We start from the raw sequence: 16,551 nt of genomic DNA, 5'->3' as shown, positions 1-16,551 counted from the left end.
TCTTAAATTACCCTATATGCATTACTTGGTTTATGCAGACATCTTTGTGCAACTTCTGGTTGAGTGTTTTTGCTTCACAGAAGATTTCTGACTATGCAGTTTTCATTGCTTTTTTTTGTTTTGCTGGGTTTTGTTTTCCCCTGTAACACACTGACTGCAGTATGTCTTTCAGGATGCCAACCAGAGTGCTTCTCCTGCATGGAATTGTGCTTAGCTCCTCTGTATATGACTGACTCTCAGTTAAGTAGACTGGTACTGCCTGATCCTGAGGAGTCCTTGGAGACCTGGGCTGCTCCCTTTCCTAATGGCTGGGGTCTTGGAGAGAGGGTTTGTTTATTGGAGATGGGCTGTGTGGTTATTGAGTGTCTCCCACTCATGGAAGGGGTCTGTTGTGCACGAGGACAGGTCTTGGGGAATAATCTAAGAACTATCACTCACCTTCTCAGGAACCGTGTTTCACATCTGGATCAGCTTATTAAGGATATTTACTAACGAAGCCCCAGTAAGGTGACACAGCAGCCAATTATTTTTTGCACTGAGTTCCCACTTGTTTAATGACTGACAGCAGGACCTTTTAAAACTGCAGGCCTGACAACTTTGTAATAATCAGTTATTTCAGTTTAGTCTTTAACAGCATGTTTAAATCCCAACCTGAATCCCCAAATATAATCACATTACAGACCAATTATTCTGCTCGCTGAGTCACTTTGTCAGTTTGACAGCATGCCTGGCAGAAAATTTCGAATCCTTTCAATTCTTTGATTAAAGAAATGAATTAATTCAGAGTTTTATTTTGTTTGGAGATATGGAAGTCTGACTCTCCCACTGATTCATAGTCGCCATTTGAAGCTGGAGAGTTCTCTTTTGTGGTAAATGTAGTGAGTAGTCACAATTCTGGGCAAAATCTTTGGTTTTGCCATGATGTGGTGCAGATTCCTATATTTGAAGGCCTACTCCTTTCTTTTTTGCTTGTATTGACCAGAGGTTGACTGTATTTCACTCTAGCAGCCATGAATGGCCAGTGAGACAAGTAGTCATGAAGAGGGAGTTGATCTGTACAAAGAATGTCTTCCTGATGGATTATCATATAAAACAAATATACTAAGAATATAAAGATGTGTAGGGAGTTTGGAACTGGGAAAGAATCCTTTTGAACAAGCAGGTCTTCAAGTTGGAAGTTAGCAAATAAATATTCATAGCGTTTGACCTTCAGAATATTTGGTTGGCTTAGAAAAGTTAGGTATCTGCAGCCTACAGTGAAGACTGAGAACTGTTAACAAAATCATACTGTTATAGGTCTCTGTTTGATATATCTTTCTGCTCATTATAATGGGAAAGGAATAGTATTAGTTTTGGAATTTTAAAACTGTTTCTCAAATGCCACAAACATGTCGTGACTTGGAATTTACAAATATTGTACTGCTATCTGCATGCTGCAGACCAAATCAGCTGCTGTGCTGGTTGTTGCCCAGTCACTTAATTAGGCCATGAATGTCATACAGCATTAACAAAAAACCCCACCCAGAGCAGAGGAAAGTTCATACTTTTCATTCCTGTGCTGCTAATGAGGAGTGACCTACAGGAAGGTTAGTGCTGGGGTGGGGTTCCTTCACAGTGTGCAGTCCCTGCTGGGCAGATGTGGGCAGCACAGGGCAATGTTTGATGGGAGGGATGATAATCCACTCAAAATTAGCAAAAGGAAAGATATTAGAGAGCTATGTTAGGGCATAACAGGATGTGTAGGGATACAATCAGAAGGACTAAAATGTGAAGTGGATCCAGTGACTTTTAGGCTCATGAAAGACAAGGAAAAAAAAAAACATTTAACACCTGCACTGAGAGGAAGGCAATGATACCATGGCATCATTGCTGAGTTAGGAAGACTCTCAAATAACTGATGGTGCAAAAGAGATATGAAGTAATTTTGGCTTTTAACTTTATAAAAAAGAATAATTTTGACCAGACTCTAAACACACATAAGTTTTCAAAGGGGAAAATAGTTGTCAGCAGTAAGGAAAGAAGAGGTAGAACAAAATATTCAGTAACTTACATGCGTGTCAAAAAAAATTTTTGACAGCAAGAAACTAAAAAAAATCAGCAAGAAACTATCTGGATGCTGTAGGATATTTGGGGTAGATGTGAAAATACCATTAATAAATATTTACAGATACATTCAAATATGGCATGTGTAAAGTTGCCTAGACCTATATCCCATAGCTCTGTTCCTGTTCTCAAGGACTTTTGAGGGGGTGGGGGGAAGAAGCCAGCAAACTTTCAAAGAGAATACATTTTTTTAATGTTGTCTTCATGAGAATCTTCATACTTCCTTTAAGAGTTACCTTTCCATCTAAGCAAAGCTTTCAGTATTTCTACTTTGAGTTTTTTGTCATTATGAAGTCTAAATAAAATTCATCTTTGAAAAATTTCTTTCAGATAGAGCTGTACTGCCAAGAAAGAGAGTATAATTTTCACTTTTCTCTTGGGAGTTTGTGCAGCAGAAAAGTTGTTTTGAAGTGCACAAAACCTGCTCTTTGTGCTGGGTAATTTTGCACCCTCCAGTGGCCGTGAAGCTTCTTTTTTAGTCCTGAATTCCCTGAAGTAGACAGAACACACTACTGCAGGAAGCAAAATGTTCAGATTCTGAAAGCCATCTGAGTGCTTTTTTCCTATAATCAAATAATCCACAGCTGTTTCCAAAAGGATATATTCCATTAACTCTGTGATTTGATGAAAATTTTATTCTTCTTTCTACTGTACTCTACCACTGCTGGGGAAAAAAATATAAATCTCGTGTGTGACATTCTGTTTATGTTTAATAAGTGCCATAGGCACGCAGGAGTCCTGCAGCATTTTCTTGTCACCTTTGGCAAGTTTTGTAGTATCACAGAAAAGTGGTCCTTGGGAATTAAAAATAATGAGCTGTGATTCCAGGTCTGCATCTCTTCCTTGTGTTGGGACAACCCTTCTTGAGAGGAGAAAGTGCTGGCACCATTTATGTATTCTTTCCAAGGCAGACATCAGCAAGAGGTAGTGAATTTCTGAGTACCTCAGTGGTTACCTGGGTTTGTTCCCACTAAATCACACACCTGCTTGATACTTTGTCCATATGTGGAAGGAAATATCTTTCAAATGTCCATCAGCATCCCCTGGAAGAGACCCTGATATGCGACTGCAGAACTGTAGATGTATTTCGAGCAAGATCCCTTATCTCTCTTGAATTCAGTTTTTACATTGAACAATTTACCTTTTATCCTCTGAGAAGCCACCAAAGGCAGTGCTACCCATGCTGGCAGGTAATCCTCAGCCTTCAATTCTTCTGTGATGCATCAGAATTTGCTTGGAATTTACTTCTGCAGTTTCACTGAGAAATGTTTCAAAAAGTGTAGGGTTTTTGCTACTCAGCAGTGAGATGCAATGAGTAGAATACATCTCAGCTTAAGTTTGGGGGGAGTGATTTGCCACCAGTATGGGGAAGGTGTCTGAACACCTGTTACAGTCAGTATAGTGAGCAGAGCTGAGAGTGATTCAGTCTCCTCAGAGGGGGTGGTGTTCTTGGGATGAGTCAGTGGACTCCAAGCCTGTCCTGTCCTGCCTGGCTCTCCATGGGCTGTGATGGGAGCTTGGGCACCTGCCTCACACAGAGACACCTGCACTGTAGAAACCCAAATCCAAGAAGGGTAGATTGTAGCCTGTATTTTTATGTAGAAAATCACTGTCATTAATTTTTGCTCTTATATAGGAGTTATATCCTTTAGAATGTAACTTTTCTCATGGGAGTCTTGCAGCAGCCATCAGAACACTATTGAATTTACTTGCTCCGAGACATTAGGCAAATTGTGTCTTATTAAAGGTGAGAAAGTTTAATATGTTTCACAAATTGAATGTTAGATGTTTGGTAATTTATTTTAATGTTCTAATGAGGGATGGGGTACGCAGGGAGAACTGAGCACTCCTGTGTCTAGAGCCACAGGATTTTAACTGAGGCCAGTCCCCAAAAAATGAGGGTAAGTTTTCATATAAACCAGTAGTTATCATTCAGAATTCAAAGGAATTGGACAAGGTCTCAGAGGACTTGCAGAAGAAAAATGTTTTTCTAAAAACAGACTAAAGAGAACCTAGGGACCTGCACTGTTTTAACCCATACCTTGGAACTGGGGAAAAAAGCAAGTAAACCTCTAATGGTTGATGTATATAGGTAAGAAAAAAACCAAACAAAAAGGATTTTGAAAATTCCTCAAGACTTTTTTGTTTGAATGGCCTAGAGAGAAAGCAGTAGATATGACACATTTGGAATTTTTATGATTATGTAACTCATGTGTGATACTTCCATAATCAACATAGGAGGATAATGAAACCCTGGAAATGTTGGTACATTCCACAATTCAATTCACATCTTTGGTCTCATACAGCACTGTGGTCCAGATGATCAGTGTGATGCTGTTAGATGTCATGTGGTTGTTAGGTTTAGGAAATATGTTTTTTATAGCTCTATCACAATCCTGAAAATGTGAAGAATAGCAAGGAGGTTATTTTGGCAGAATGGGAATTACTTTCAGTTTGTACTCAAATCCAGAATCAGGATAAAGGACCTCTTAAAAACATTTTGCTCAAGATGAAATGAGGCATTGTAGCAACACGTGATGCTTCTGAAGTGTAGTTTTGCTGCCTTTCACATAAAAACAAGATGGTAAAATAGAAGAGGTGATTGAAAAGAATGAAGGATGTAGTTTGGACAGAAGCAGTCAGATGCCTCTTCTTATTGTCTCCCTGCCCTTAATGAAAAGAACATGATTTTTTTTTCCTTTCCGCAGTTAGGTCAAATTTAAACATGCCAGTTGTGTTCTGCTGGGTTCCAGTTCTCAAGTTCTTCTTGCACAAATGGTGGTACGTATGCCCCTAGGTCACATCAGTAGCCTCTCCCTCTGACTGGATAAGCCCCTGTGTTTAATTTTTTGCTGACTTTTATGAACCATTTTATTTGATGATTTCAGTTGTTTGGTTTTTTGGTTTTTTTTGCTTTCCGTGGGACAGGCCCTTTAACAGGTGAGATCTCTTGCTTCACCCCATTATGGGTAATATGGCACTTTCAAATAATCATTAATCCCAGGGACACAATAGCTCTGAGCACAGCAAAAAAGAGGAGTTGCCGGTGTGGAGCTCTGAGCTCTTATGCTGACAGTGAACCTGTTATTTCAGATAGGATATGTATCTTTGGAGGATCTGGTGTTCCTTGTGGCTCATGTTTCTGGATGCGCTGCAGGAGCATCAGGAAATGGAAAGTTTAGTAAAAGTAACATACAGCTGTAAAGGTCAAAAGTTTGATTATGGATTCATGACAGCTTACATTTGCAAAATGATCTCTCTTTTTTAAAAATTATTGCTTGAGGGGCTGGGAAAAGTCCCTGGCTCCAGACTAAACAGCCCAAGAAGTGGCATCTGCCCTCCAGAGTTCACCAAGCAAAGAGTAGCCAGATATTTCCCTAAGCTTGAGAAGATTATATGACTTTTTTGTGGATCTTGACTGCCACTGTGATTGCTATTGCAGCAGATGAAGTTTCCTCTATCCTTGTGTTTTGTTGTTTTGTTTTGTCCTTGTGTTTTGTTGGTTTTTTAATAACTTTATTCTGGTGGAATGGCTCAAGACTTTAGGAATTATATGGTATTTCTGCTATTTCTGACTTTGCTCATTCCTGGTAATATTGATTTCAGACCTCTATCAAAAGCTTTATACCTAGAAATTATATTTCCTCCTTTGGTGAGACAGAGACAATTTGAACTCAAGTCAACACAATCCAGTTAATAAAAAAAACTTTAGTTGCTGATAAATGGACCACTCAAAAACCTACAAACCTACTCAGGCACAGCCTTGAAGGCATCAGCCTCAGCTTTGTCACTGATGGAAAGAGAAAACATGATTATTGCAAGTGTGTTTAGAATTTGAGGGGGATTCTGGGTTTATGTGAAGCTTATGGGATTTCAGAAGAGGTTTGTGGGATTATGTAAAATTTAATACAGGAAGTTTAGGGGAAGGGAAGGGATCAGGGTAAATGGGTGAGAAGCATGAGGCAATGAGAAAGAGGGATAAAAATGGTTCAACACACTGAACCCTGTGCCTGCCCAGCATTCCTGTCCTATCTTTGTATAAAATCCTTTCCCCAAACCATTCTTTCTTTGTAATCTTCATGGGCTGTTTGTGAGAACTTTGAGGTCCAAGTGTCAGCATCTGGAGAAAGACTGGGGAGGTCCAGTTGTCAGCATCTGTGTTTGAGATACCTAAATGCCAGTAACCAGAAAAATCCGTGTCCTGCTCCTACGACTGCTAACAATAAAAGAAAAAATCTTGTGTAAAGGTCGCATCTCATTTCCGAGAGCAACGGAAAACATGCTTTCCTAAAACTCCCACAGCACCAAATGTAATGACTCATTGCCTCTGTTTATTCCTTAATTACAAAGTTCCTATGTGGGGCTCTCAATTTACGACAACACATCTCACTGGCATGACTTTGATAATGACTCTGCTCCGTGGCACGTTTGAGCTCAAGCATGGAATTAGGCTGAGGGAAAAATGTTTCCAGTGGGGTTTCCAGTGATTGATGCCTCCACCATCCCCAGCTCCAGCACCTACTGACTCAGAGCTGAAGAGAAAATGACTAGAAAATTCAGAGGGAACTGCTGTGCCTGCCAAGAAAGTGAAGCAAGAAAACTGTAAGATTTATGGGAGAAACCGGTGATTTATGTGGTGGTACAGGCTGAGCCACATAAAGAAAATGACCACTTCCAGGTTCATATTCCATCATTATGCACTTCCCACAGTGCTGCTGGACACAGACTTGAAAATGATGCTGTTTTACTCTGTAATTTGGATGCCAGAAGGAATTGTAGTTATCCAGTTGACTGATGTCCAGCTTTTAACTAAAATTTGCTAATAAAATACCCTTGTTTTCCTGACTGCCTGTAGTCTGCTAATGCCTGCTCCTACCTGTGGCAGAGCCTTGATTAATGGCACTGGTGTTGATAATGCTTCTGTGCTAGGAAGTCCTGCCAAACTGAAGAGAAGCTAATCCCAAAAGAGAGACAAGGCACAAAAGGGGAATCTGCTCCAGGCATGCTGGCAAAATTGATCAGAGGGAATGAAGGAGGAATTCTGCTGGCCCTGAAAATATGCTGGGTGAGGATGCTGAGGGTGCTTGGAGAAAGTACAAAAATGGGGTTTGAAAATAACAAGGAAAACAAAACATTGGAAGAGCAGTTGAGAGAAGAAGCATGGAGCAGATATTTTCCCTCTTATTTTCACCCCAATCAATATGAAAATTAGCAGAGACAAAACTGTTTTCAAGAGGTCTGAGTCATCTCTTCTAACGTGGGGGAGAAAGAGTCTGCAAAGTCCTCGCTCCTCTTCAGGGTGTGCTTCTGGGAATCAATCTGCCTAACTGAGGTGGCTTTAGGCCTTGCAGAGAAAATTGGAATTGCATTACATCTACCTGCTGCCTTAGTACAAGCAGAAAGAAATGTGTTGGGGGTAGTTGCTGAGCTTGCAAGCACCCACTTTTGATGATTTTGGTTTCAAAGGTGGCATGTATTACCACTGAATAATTAAAGTTTATCCTAATTAATCTGGACCTACAGATCATAGTGTCTCTGAAATACATTTTCTCCATTAATTAGTGATTTTAACAGAGTGGTTAGGTACAAAAAAGTCAGCACTTCCCTGGCAGGGGATTTGCTCTAGCTTCCTTTAATGTGTTTTTCTGAAAGAAAATCAAATCTGATTTTCTTGTAAAAATTCTTCATTTGGCCAATCATTCTTTGTGAAACTGTACTAAAAGAAGTTTCTTTAGATGCTTAAATTGAGGATACAGGAAGAAATAACTGAGACACATTCAACCTGAGGAGCTGGAGATGACTTTTTCACCAACCTTTTAACCAAACTGGTATGGGTTGCCCAACACATGGGCTACAGGTCAGCAGTAAAGATTTCCTGGCAAGTCCAGGGGCAATACTGGCTCTTGACTTGGCTTTTTCTGTGCTGTCAGGACAACATCACCCAACAAGGACTTGTGCTTATTTATTAATTATGTTTTTCTGTTGAGGAACCTCAGCACAATTTGACCCCTAACAAAATTTATTCCTCCTGTGCAAAGGAATGACTCAGGTTTTTGTAGCTTTTGGGCCTGACTAAAAGTATATTACTCACTTTGTACGAAAATTAATGCTGGAGGCGTATGACACTGTAATGGCTGCTCTGCAGCCAATTTTGTGGTCTTTGTCTCTCTCTACCATTTTTAATCTTGTATTTTTTGAGGGATTTCCAACTCACTTATTGAAATTGGCATCAACTTAATGTTCAACCTTCAAGATGTTGCCTAATTTTCTTAGAAATATTATCCAGGAGTATAAAAAGATGCAGATTCCTTAGTCAAAGGCAGGTTCTCCTGAGACACAACATTTCTATCTCTTGGCATTATCTGAGTTTGCATGAAAAGCCTCGGGGAAGGAGGCAAACCCTTTGTTGAAGGGTTTAGATATCCTTTTACAGTAGACATCCTATGTACAAAACAAGATTATGCTCGGCCCAAACTTAAAGCCCAAAGAAAATGAGGCCCAAACTGATGAAAGAAGTTGGGGAAAACTGACATTTATGGATAGTAGGACAAATGCTTCCTGCCCAGCTGTAGGGTGCTGGGCCATCTTGTCCACACTATGATTTTGCCAAGAAAGGTTGAACCAGGTGATCCTCGAGGTTCCTTTCCAACCTGATATTCTGTGATTTTATGACTTTTCAGCCCAAGAAAATTTTATTAACATTGGAACAGTTTTGTGTTCTTTCTCCCTAATGCAGTTACTGGGACATGGCATCTGAAACTGCTACAAGGAGCAGAAAGAAATAAAGATCTATAATAAAGGCATCAGTTTAGGTTTAAATGGGTTCTGTACCAAAGTGGAAGACACAAAATGACACTAACTACTTTTTGGACCTATTACATTATTACAGATGACAGAGGTGCATTTAGATAAAGCTGTATAGGCAGACAAGCAATATTTAGAGAAGAAGGGCAATTGGGTGCTTAGGAAGTAGTTGTTTTTTGCCAGACCATTGTGATGGAATGGCAAAAAATACCTGCATAATGAGACTCTGGCAGATGCAGTACAAGGGTACAAATACAAGACACAGATATTAGGAAGATGATGAAATTGTTCTTGTAAAACCAGATGTGACACTTGAAAGCACCATGAGAACAGCAAATGGTGCTGTTATATAATCAATTTTCTATTTTTTTAACTATAGTTGAAAATAATTCCAGAGAGAAGAAGAATGAGAGGTGATTTTTTATCCCTACTATTAAGATACTCCCTGCAAACACTGTGGTGAAGCTGAGCAGAAGAAGGAAATCTCCAATGCATCAGTGTTAGAAATTGTGTATCTGAGCTCATGGCTGAGGTTGAATGCTATTTTTACTAGAAAAGCAAAGAGAAGATATAAAATATCAAGGGATAGAAAAGAAAAAAGGGGAAAACATTAATACCAAAGAAATGACAGCTAACACTGGTTTGCATCAGTAGAGATTACAGCCCTTCTTTTACTAATGGACTTTCCAGAGGTAAAGAGTTACATCAATTTATCTTGAAATGACACTTGCCAAAGAGCATAGTGTCCATTATAATCTCATTTAATAAACTGCTAGGCCACCTAAATATGCTTTCTATCTGAATTATCCACTGGAAACATGTGCTTTAGCAATTCATTAACCTTCCTTCTAATTATGTGGGTATAGGCAGCACTCTGCTATGGCCCTGCAGAACCACAGCACAAGAAAATTTGTTCTTTTGCTCAAAGTACATGTTTGTTACTGAAAAGGGCACAGGAAGGTCAGAGGGATGTACCCTTCCTTGGATTTACTGGAATTGTTACTTACTTGCTCAGAATTAGCCATTACTTCAGTACAGATTTTATTACAGGTCAAAGACACACTTGTGGAAGCAAAACCAAATCTCCTACTAAAATAAAAAATAAGAGATAAAATCAGATACAGTATTTCTACTTCAAGGAAAATATAAATAAGTACTTCATTAAAGATGTTCTAGAGGAAATAAGCTGGCTTGGAAGAGTTCTGAACTTTGGGGACATTTGCTCAGTGTGGAGCCAAGTTCAGCCTTTGCAGTTTTTCTGAAGGGAATGTGGTGGTCTCAGAGGATGAGAATGCTGATAAGCACCAGAGATCTCCTAGGCTACAACATCTCATATGCAGTTTGGAGGGGAGTCCAACCCTTGCTGGTTTTAGGGAAGAAAAAAACTTCCCAGGAGACTTTTGGGGCTGACCTCTGTTCCAGAGGTAGTGTGTTTGAAATGCTCAGTGCCTAGAGGTGGGTTCCTGATGTCTGACATGAACATCTTTCAAAGCTTTGAAAAATGCCACATTTTCCCAGGTTTAGTATTCATTATTTCAGCTGTGTCATGTGACAGAGATGTCCAAAGGATGCTAATGCACCAGGGCAACCAAACCTTGGAATGAGAATTGGGAAGATCCAAATATTCTGTGTCTTCTTTCAGTGCTCTTGGGAGAAACACCATGAAGATGTCCAAGGTGTTTTTCATCCTGCTCTATTTCATTACTCACATTCATTTTCTCTCACTCCAGGAAGGGTGCTGTAGGTGTTGTGACAGCTGGGGGACTGTGGCTTCTAAGAAGTGCACTGTCACCTCACTTAGCCCTTAGTGAAGAGGATGCCTGCTGATGTGTGTGCTTGAGTTGCAGCAAAGATTAGAGCATGGACCTTCCCTCTGCTCCCTGGTTGCACAAATGCCAAATGCCACAGGAGCCCTGGTCCATTGCTGTGTTTTTTATGTATGAAGTCTGCCACCAGAACAGACAGTAAAAGTGAGACAGAGCCCTTTGATAGAACAGGGGCTAGATGTCTGCTTAAGGACAACATGCCAGTATCATCACAGGAATGCTCCTGTTGGGTACATGTCTGAGCTGTGAAGAGACCCTCATGGTTTGTATTTCACTCACTGGAGTGTAAATTACATCACTGAATTGCCTTTACTGCCTGCTCCCTTACCAATGATTTTAGCTCGAGGATATCCCCTGATGCACTTCTTCACTGTACTGAAACTCCATTGGCACTTCTCTGGCTGAATCAGTCCATATTGGACAAGGAATTTCTGAGGAAGAAAGCTGTTATTTTGGGTAAAACAAGACCACCATCCCTATCCATATCCAACAAAATGCGTAGAAGGTGAGCCCTGGGAGTAATTTTATTGCTATTCCTCACCCCCCAGATGCTCAAATCCATCCATATGTGAGTAACTGGTGTTACTTCATTAACAGCTGGTGCTGCTGCACATCACCTGTGTCTTTTGAGGAAGTTTGGCTGTGAATATCTTTACATGCAATTTTGAGCACTGTGCATGTCCTGCCCACTGCCTGGGGAAAAGTGAGTGCTGCTGGCTGTTTTTCACCACACATGCCTAAAGGCAAAACATGAATGTAGTGAGGGATGTAAGATTCAACATCCCAACCAGCTCTTGCTGGTGCATCAGGGTGAGTAATTGCACAAGAGGCAAGATGATTATGGAAGAGCCTTGGATTTCCATCTAGTATTCCATTCAGGTTTTCCTGAGAGAAGAATGGTCACATGCTGGTGTGAGTGCACAGGAAATGAGTGCTTGACATGAGCCTTGCCACTTTGTGGTGGGCTGTGACAAACCCTGAGGTTCACTGCTGCAGGCAGTGAACACACAGCAGAAAATCTGATATTAGCCAAATAATGAATTTGAAGGAGTAATGGACAGGGGTATCTCTTCCAGCATTTCACTGTTAGATATCCTCTGCCTGGAAAATGGGATATTTATTACTCAAGAGGGTCTGCCAGGGCATTTGGATTCAGCCCAATCAAATGTTTTTGTTATGATGGGGAGGGCTAAGACCTGAGAGAGAAGACCATGAAATGACTTTAAAGAGTAGCTTTCTTGCAGGAACCTCCCTGTTGACAGAAACTCTTTCATGTTTAATGCCATGTAAAGTGCTGTGTACAGCAACTTGCTTAAGTGAATGAATGAGTAATATGAAAGTGATATAATAGTGCAAAGACAACATAAAAACCCTTGAGACATTCATGACAAGAATTCCACCTTTCTGTCTCAGTGTGTTTCAAAGTGCTCTAGAGGAACCTTTTTTTCTAGAAGAAAAGCTGAGTTGTGCATTTTCCTTTTATATCCAATTGTAGAGAGAGATTCCTGTAACAAAAATTGAGCTGTCTCCAGACTGCCTTTATCTCATAAAATTGGAAATCATCCATGAGGATGCGTGACTTTGTTGTCAGATCATGTATTCAAGTGTTTCTCTTTTGATTTTAAATCTGATACTCTCCTGATATAATAGGTGGCTCTGTGGGGCTTACCAGTTAGGTGTGGAATAACCAAAGCATGTGGAAACCAGCCAAACTGGCAATAAAAATATAACTGCTTGGACTTTCAAACACCTGTTTTCAAAAACTTGGCAGAAAGGGTTAAATATACTTGTAAATGTACCTTTTGTAAGGCTTTTCCTGGCTGCATGCCAAGTGACAAGAAGTCCCTTTGGATGCATAAGGGCAGATGATGGTACAGTTAATGCTTCAGAAACCTCTGGAACATCTGGGATCCCAGCAGGGATTAAGCCTTGGCTCACAGGTGGTACTGAGGAGCATTCACAGTCTTCCTAAGCAAGACTTTCTTATCAGAGAGAATACTGCAGCAAACAAATTTCAAATATGTGATCATGGGCAAAGTCTATGACCTTTACAGAGCTGAGGATATTCTCCTTCCCTCCTATATCTTTCTCAGATTTCTGCATCCTCTTTGCACTCCTGGGACTGAAGAAAGTATTTGCTGAAATATTTGCGATTCTCTCTGGAACTCTCCTAATCCTCACTGTTTGTTCCTTTCCTCCTTGAGTCCTTCCTGCACATGTGAACCATAATGCTCTCCAACCAACTCCACAATGCCCTGTGAGAGCTGGGTTTGGGGCTAATCCCTGCCCCAAAATTGTTATGTCCTCACCCTCAAGGTATTACCTACAGCCCCAGGAAGTGACACAAAATACGAACTCCAGAGAAGAGCTGAGCAGGTGGTTTGGATGCTGAAGGACATGGTGGTGGGTTCAGGAAAAATACCTGTGCAATGGTACATTTCTGACTGCAATACATGTGAAGTACTCTAGCCTTTGAAACAAAAATCCTTGGAGTGCCTCTTCTGCATGGGGCACCTGGAGACGTGCTGAGAAGGCTGGAGGGAGAGGCATGGAGCTGGGACCACAAGCTGCATGGTATATTTGAACTCATTGTGGATGGATGGATGGATGGATGGATGGATGGATGGATGGATGGATGGATGGATGGATGGATGGATGTCTGATAGTGATCCCTGAATATCCTAAGCATTATAATGGAAATAGGATGAAGAGTTCCCCTTTCCCTCCCTTGAAACCACAGTTTCTGCCAGGGCAGATGATCCCTGTTCTACTTCAATGTTCAGCCCTTACAGTCCCACCTCCTGCCTTACCAACAGGTGTGGGAATCCCCTGTGCTCCCTCACAGGAATTTTGTAGGTTATAAATTTGTTAAGAAGCTTAATCACAATAATTACAAAGACCCTTCTTATGAAGTGCTGTAGCCATGGGACTTGGCTACCCTTGACATAATAAGACGGAAAAAGAAGTACATTTCTCTTGGTGCAAGGACAGATTGAAGGTTTAATGCTGTGCAGCTTTGTAGATGCTGGCATAGGGTGGGGAGCCAGGCTTACTCACAGCAGAACACTCTCATGTCATTGAGAGCTGTGTCATCGCACTTTCCCTGGGGTTTCTCCACCTTTGTTTGGAGCCCACAGATGGCCCCAGAGGTGCAGTTGCTGCTCCATGGGCCGAAGTGACCCCCAGAAAGCCCCCAGCCCTCCAGGTCGGTGCCATTGGAGCAGGTGAACCTCACATTGTTGACAGCCGTGTTGTCCCACAGGTACTGCCACCTTTCCACACGCAGAGAGAACGACATCAGCTTGTTGCTGGAGCAGAGCTGGGCCTCCGTCCAGTTCCCCCACCTGCCAGAGGAAAAAACAACTTATCAAGGCTTGTCCAGCCTCTGCTGTGCTGCAATCAACATCATGACCTGCCCGGCAGTCCTGGGGCAAGGGACGTACATGGGGGTGGCAGGTTTCTAGGAGCACCTGCTTCACTCTCCTTCCCCATCATCCCTGGATGCCCAGCCACCACCTGGCCCAGTCTGCAGAACCCCTTGGCAATTTCAGGCGCTTGCTATGTCCCTGTTACTCAATGTGCTTTCCAAAGTAAGCATTTGAGGAAAAGGAGGAAGTATTGCTTTAAGATCTGTAATTTCTGATCTTTCCTTCATTTTCAAAGCACTGTTCCTTTCCCTGGGACCAGACCTTTACCCTGAAATCTTCACACTTTGTGGCCAAGGGGAACTCGCTCACCTCCTCAAGAGGGATGTTGAGCCACCTTCACAGGGGGTGTGGCTGCCTACAGAGAAACCATTGCACTGGTTTCCCTTCAAGCTGCCCAGGAGCTGCTGCCCGGGAGGAGGATGAGGAAGTGAAGGCTGCTCACCCCCCCACGGAGGACTCGATGACTGTGCCGTCCGTGCAGTGCAGGCGGACGCCGTTCAGAGCCGTGTCATCACCAAACAACCAAAATCCCTGGAAGGGCTGCACCTTGGGAGAGGGGAAGAAAAAGGGAGAGGTCACCCTTTCAAAAGAGGTGATGAGGGATGGCAGGAGGCTTTGGGGACAGAGTAAGAACATCAGTGCAGCTGGGAAGGGCTGTGTGGCAGTTCCATGACATTTCTCAGGAAGACCATTTTGCTGTTGCCCACCTCTGTTTTTCTCCAAGCAGTGGAGCACGTGCTCTGGAAACAGGAATGCTTGGTGGCTGCTGTCCCAGGCCATGCCCACCCTCCCACCACGTGCTGTGATACCCAGAGTGGGCATGCTGGCAGGTGAGACTTGCCCCTGGGAACAGGCTCTGCTGTACCAACCTCAGGAATTTTCTTACCCATGAGACCCCTCTGCTAAGGAATCACCTACTCGCAGGAGCCTGGAGAGATTCTCTGTGCTAGAAATTTCTTGCTGAGAAGCCTGCACGCTGCAGATACAGCACAAACTGCTGTGATGGGGCAAAGTGCTGTGGCCAGCCCTGCTGCAATCAGAACAAAGTAACATTGCCTCACAGCAGGTTTTGTTCCCCATGCTGGAGAAGAAGTCAAAGCTTACCTTCAATGCAAATCCCTTTGCGTAGCCTCTGGGGCAGAACTGCTTGTGTCCCCACGAGCCCCAGGGACCTCCATTTGGCACGGTGAGGACAGACCCATACTGCCGTGCCTCTGTGCCCCGGGGGCAGCAGGAGCCCAGCAGGCAGAGGATGGCTGGGATGAGCAGCTGCATCGCAGGGAACCGGCTCAGCTCCCCGCCTCTCTACATGGAGGGGCTGGCACAGGGGAATTTATTGGCCAGGAGAGTGGGGAATGTCAGCAAAGCTCCCCGGCAGCGCTCCTTGTTGCTATGTACTGCTCCTGCTGCCTGCCTGCCCTCTCTGGGGAGGCCTCCTGGGCTGCCCTGGCTGGGGGACTTGCAGGGCTCTGAAAACTTGAGGATGCAAAGGAAGGAAAGTTATTCCAGTCTTCAATTACCAATGGAACGGCCTGCTTCTGTAAGAGCCCCTTAGTGCAGGGGAAGGGGGAATGTTGCTCTGATGTTACCCCTTGGGTGGAATTGTAAAGGACCTCAGGTGCTGACAGCACCCAACAGGAGCCAATGAAGACAAAGATGTCTTACTGTGTTATTGTATCTCATAGGCAACACGAACATGACAGAAAGAAAAGAAACACAAATGAAGGGCTGTGTGATTACGGTCCTGCTCAAGAGAATGAGTAGCTCATGGATATCTTGCCATGCCTGGTGGCATAGAATTTTCTAAGCTGGAGGGGTTGACTGGATTTCTTCATAAAAGTGGCTGCACCCACAAGCAAGAGCAATGGGCTGTTGCCAGATGTTGTGTCCAGTGAAGAGCTGTGAATAAGTGATATTATCATCCCTCTCCATTAACCATGATATGGCTTTTGGGATATATGGAAAGTTAGGGTTGAGCAGTGTCAGAGATACCTACAACTGTACATGAATCTTAAAGAAAGCAGTGAAGAGAAACTAGGTGGAGAAGGAAACTCCAAGATGACTGATACAAAAAAATAGAGATATTTTACAGTTTGTAGTTATATTCACAGAGCTGAATCTTTCTCCGTTTGAGTCCCACTTATTGACAGGGCTTGTTTTCTCTGTCTTCTGCTTTCACACATCTTCTCCTGTTTCCTCTCTAACAGTCTGAGCTGTCCTACCACTGCAGGTGGCAGAAGGGAGATCCTGGTTGCAAAAAGACCCTGCTAAGCTGATTTTTTGTTATTCCTTTTGGTTGTGTGGGGAGGAGGTGGCAGAGACAGTGACACTGGGTTGGTGGTTCTGGGATACTGCAGCAGGAAGCAGTGAAAACTATTCACACAAGTAAT

General features: G+C 42.6%; 1 protein-coding gene across 1 annotated transcript; it reads right to left on the bottom strand.

The window, feature by feature from the left end:
- Positions 1-13,782: 13,782 nt before the first annotated feature.
- Positions 13,783-15,436, bottom strand: LOC136570318 (vitelline membrane outer layer protein 1-like). The gene is made up of 3 exons (XM_066570824.1): positions 15,266-15,436; positions 14,604-14,707; positions 13,783-14,077 (listed from the first exon to the last, which is right to left on the bottom strand). The coding sequence occupies exons 1-3, from the start codon at positions 15,434-15,436 to the stop codon at positions 13,783-13,785; spliced, it is 570 nt and encodes a 189-aa protein (XP_066426921.1).
- Positions 15,437-16,551: the final 1,115 nt, after the last annotated feature.

The sequence above is a fragment of the Molothrus aeneus genome, chromosome 2 (genome assembly GCF_037042795.1).
Source record: "Molothrus aeneus isolate 106 chromosome 2, BPBGC_Maene_1.0, whole genome shotgun sequence".
NCBI lineage: Eukaryota > Metazoa > Chordata > Aves > Passeriformes > Icteridae > Molothrus > Molothrus aeneus.
Note: the sequence above shows the minus strand (reverse complement) of the source record. Positions and strands in the feature narration are given on the sequence as shown.

Coding starts and splice junctions, on each gene's coding strand:
- LOC136570318 (XM_066570824.1), bottom strand. CDS start 15,436: ATGCAGCTGCTCATCCCAGCCATCCTCTGCCTGCTGGGCTCCTGCTGC. Junction 14,708..15,265: donor CAAAGGGATTTGCATTGAAG/GTAAGCTTTGAC, acceptor CCCTCTCCCAAG/GTGCAGCCCTTCCAGGGATT. Junction 14,078..14,603: donor ATCGAGTCCTCCGTGGGGGG/GTGAGCAGCCTT, acceptor TTCCTCTGGCAG/GTGGGGGAACTGGACGGAGG.